The 3,962-nt window shown below is 56.7% G+C and overlaps 1 protein-coding gene across 1 annotated transcript in view; it reads left to right on the top strand.

Moving 5' to 3' along the window:
• Nucleotides 1-2,837: 2,837 nt before the first annotated feature.
• LOC103777979 (cytosolic 5'-nucleotidase 1B-like) overlaps nt 2,838-3,962 on the top strand; it is a gene marked incomplete at its 3' end in the record, with an annotated part of 3,664 nt that continues 2,539 nt past the window's right edge. Inside the window, 2 exon segments of the mRNA XM_008945547.1 lie at nt 2,838-2,878; nt 3,561-3,626. Coding sequence (XP_008943795.1) covers nt 2,838-2,878; nt 3,561-3,626 — 107 coding nt within the window.

Genomic DNA, 3,962 nt, shown 5'->3' with positions numbered 1-3,962 from the left:
TTGCCCCCAGGGAGTGCAGCCGAGCTGGTGGCTGCACCCAACAGCCAAAACTGGAAAATCTACTTTGCCAGCCCAGCAGCTCCACTGGCCCCACCTCGCCGCTGACCCACGAGCTGCTCACGTAGGTGAAAAGCCAACAGGGAACTCCCTGTGGAAAGCCAGAGCAGGAAACAAAACCTGCAAGGGGATGGGTGCGTGGCTGCATCCGAGCTCCTCGCCCAGGCAGCTCAGCCCCTTGGCCCACGAGGGTTTAATCCACCAGGGAAAGGAAATTCCAGGGTTGCTCCACGCCAAGGGAGCAGGGAGGGTGGAGAGGGTGAGAGGAGCCACCCCCCAGCACCAACAGAAGCAGCACCAGGCACTGATTTCCCCAGCAGCCCTTGTCGTGTTCAATTTAGGCTCCCACGCTTCTTCCCTCGCTGCCAAGTCAGCCCCAAACCTGCCCAGCCACCCTGCCAGATGTTTTTTGCCTGTGGCCACCCGGGTGTTGTCACAGCTGGCCAAGGGAGAGGTGCTGGGGGTGTCCCTCAGCCACCCAAAAGCTGGGCTGGCTTTGCACCCTGGGTTCCTGCTGCTGCTCAGAGGAGCATCATCTGCTTCTTGAAGCCTTCTGCAGCAAACCTCAGGCAGGGAAACAGATGGGAAAACAGTTTTTGTTCTCTCCTGGTCGTCCTGGAGGATGCCCAGGAGAAATACATAAGGGAAATGAGGGGGAGAAGGGACCAAACCCAATAAAATCAGGCGTGGAAAGGGGGTTGGCTGGAAGCTGAGCCTTTCAGCTGCCTCATCCTGGTGAAGCCCAGCTCTGCAGGACCCCACGCTGGGGGAGATTGGGTGATGGTGGTGACACCCCGGTGCCATGCAAGGGGTTAGGATGGTGAGCCCCTCCCAAATCTCACAGAAAAGGGGGGTTGCAGCACCCCAGCAACATGAACCTCACAGGGCTGGGTGCCACACAGCACAATCCCAGCCCCCCAAATCACCCCAGCTCGGAGCAGCAGGAGGCAGCTTTCAGAGAAGAAGGGGAAAAGACCCTAAAATTACCAGTAGACTAAAACTGGGGATGTGGCAGGGGGGCAGCTGGGGGGGTCACCACGTCCTCACCAGCCTCCCTCCCTGGCACAGCTCCCTGCGAGCCACTCTCGAACACACAACCCCCCATTTTGGGTCAAAACCACAAAGAATGACCCCCTCCAGGGTTGGAGGCACGCTGGGAGCAGCAGACCCTGAGCCAGCCCCCCCCAAAAAAGCACCAGCCCCCTTCCCTAGAGCACAGCAGTGGCCAAACCTGGGTGGCTATGGGCAGGGTGCCACCCCCATGAGGCCAAGCTTGGGCATGATGCCAACCCAAAGGGCTGCCCAAAAATCCCTGAGCACCAGGGAGTGGAGCTGCACCCCAACCTGGCTCCTGCCAAGGAGGGGGGGAGCAGCAGCAGCACCCCAAATTTGGATGCTGGGGCCACGGAGCCGAGGCGGCGCTGGGGGTGAGTTGGGGTTTTATTTCTCTGTAATAAAATCTGAGGTGTGAGGAGCAGGGTAGGGGTTGAAGGGAGGAAAGCAGCTGCCCAGGGGTGGTTTGGAAGGGGGGAGGCATTGGGGGCTGGCAGGGGAGGTCCCTGTGGGGGTGGAGATGGAGAGAAGTCCAGAGAAGAGGAGAAATTAAAGCCCTCCCCCCTGGAGGGGCTGCTCAGCTCCGTGGTCTCCTCTCCTGCTCACTCTCTGCAACCCTTAGATGTGGTTCCACCAGAGGAATTCTCCTCTGGTTGGGGGGCTGCCCCATCTCTGCTCTCTCTAGGAGGAGACCTTTTCCCAGCAGGATGCTCAGGAGCTTTTCCAGGCAGGATTTCCCACCCTGGGGGCAGGCAGGGAGTGCACAGGCAAGAGCTGGACACCCCCTGCCCCCTGGGAAAGGCTCTTTTGGCTGATTCCAGCCCCCCAAAAATTGATTTATCACCAGCCCAGGCAACACTTTGCAGCCCTTGAATAAGAAAAGGGGATTAAACTGGGGCAAAGGAAAGGTCTCCTTGGAGCTGGCGTTGGTTTAGGCTTTCACAGCCCCCCCAAAACCAGTACTCGGGGAGGGAATGAACTGGGAGATGAGGTTTTAACCCAGCACCTCTGCCCAGAACATCTGTTGCTGCCTCTGCTCTCCAGAGAACCCTTCAGGGTGCTCAGAGGAGCTGCCTGGTGGAAATAAACTCCCCTGAGATCCCCCTGGATGATTTACAACCCAGCTGCTCAGCACAGGGAGGACCCCGTGGAACCCCAAAACCACCAAGCTGGGTTAGCAAAACCCACACCCAGACCTTCAGCACAGGGGCTGGCTGGTGAGGAGCAGCCCAGCCCCACCAGAAGGTCCCATCCTGCCCCCAAACCCCCTCCTCCCATCTCTCCTTCAGGCTTTTGCAGCTGCAAATCGAGTTCATTCCACAAGCAGCTCATCTACAGCTAAAAATTCCCCAGACAAGGAAGAGGAGCAAGAAAAACAAGGAGCTAGAAGAGTTCTGCTCAGAAGATCTGACCTATTTTGGCTTTTAAAGACCTATTTTGGCTTTTAAAGACCTATTTTGGCTTTTTAAAGACCTATTTTGCTGGGAAAAGCTCCACAACTGCTCTCAGCAGTTCTCCCAGGACAAAGGACTCTTTAGGGGAGGGGTGGAGGAAAGCCCAGCAGGGATGTGGGGTTGAAGAGCCACTTTTTTTATCCTCTTTAATTTCATTTTATCAGGTTTCCCCCAGAGCAGAGCTGTCGTCAGCAGAAGCAGGTTGATTTGGGCACAGGATTTTTGATTTCCATTTCATTTTGCATTTTTCTCTTTGAGGGTGAAGGGGGGAAGATGGAAGAACCTCAAAGCACCACCCTCAACACCAAGGTGAAGCAGGGAGAAGGTGGTTTTCAGGACAAAAACCACCCATCCTGCCTTTCTGAAGCGAGTTCTGAAGTGCCACCACAAAGGAGGACACCCCACAACCCACATCTGGGGTCATCTGGATTGCTTGGGCCTAGATTCCAGCAGAAGTGACCTGTCCAAGGGCACCTGGTCCCAAGGTGGTCCATGGGAAGAGGTTGAAGAGCTGAGCACCTTGGCTTCCTTTTTGGAGCCATCATGGAGAAGGCAGCAGCTTCTGTAGATCTAGAGAAGGTTTATTAGACTCTCCAGAGCAAACCCAACCAGGTAGACCCACCAGAAGATGCAGAGAAACCCAACAGGGCCCAGCCCAGCCCCAAAACAGGTGACCCTGGCTGTGCTGTGCCCAAAAACAGAAGTCATGAAGCAATCCTCTGTGGTGTGAGCTCCTCGTGGAGCACAAGGCACCTGCCAGACAGGTTTGGGTTTCACAACAAACCTGCCTCCTCTTCGGTGGCCTGAAGATGAAGATTGGGCTTGGCACCTCCTATCGAAAGGCCCTCTGGCATCAGGAACCCTGACACATGGGTTAGGCCTCCAATGTTCAGCCCCACCAGGCTGGCTGGTGGAGCCTTGTGTCCCCCCAGCTCATCACACCTCCACGAGGACCTTCCTTGCTGTGTCCCCCACCCAAATCCTCAATCCTGTCCTGCAGAAGGACCTCAGTGAGGTGCTGGTCATTGCAGTGACCACCAGAGCCATGGGAGGACCTGGAAGGTGCAGACACTGGCAGGATGAAAGCTCAGCTGGCAATGGCTTGTGCTCTACCCAACCCTCCATGGCATCTCAGCTTTGCCATGGAATCATTTTGGGTTGAAGAGACCTTTAAGATCAAGTCCAACCGTTCCCCCAGCACTGCCAGGTCCCCACTGCCCCGTGTCCCTCACCCCACATCTCCACAGCTTGGAAACCCCTCCAGGGGTGGGGACTCCACCCCTGCCCTGGGCAGCCTGGCACAGCCCTGGGCAACCCTCCAGGGCAAGAAATTGTTCCTCAGGGACAACCTCAACCTCCCCTGGGGCAACTTGAGGCCATTTCCTCTTGTCCTGTCCC

Source organism: Merops nubicus, unplaced genomic scaffold (assembly GCF_000691845.1).
Source record: "Merops nubicus isolate BGI_N331 unplaced genomic scaffold, ASM69184v1 scaffold7308, whole genome shotgun sequence".
NCBI classification, from domain to species: Eukaryota; Metazoa; Chordata; class Aves; order Coraciiformes; family Meropidae; genus Merops; species Merops nubicus.
The sequence above is the reverse complement of the archived record's forward strand: the minus strand, read 5'-3'. Positions and strand labels throughout refer to the sequence as shown.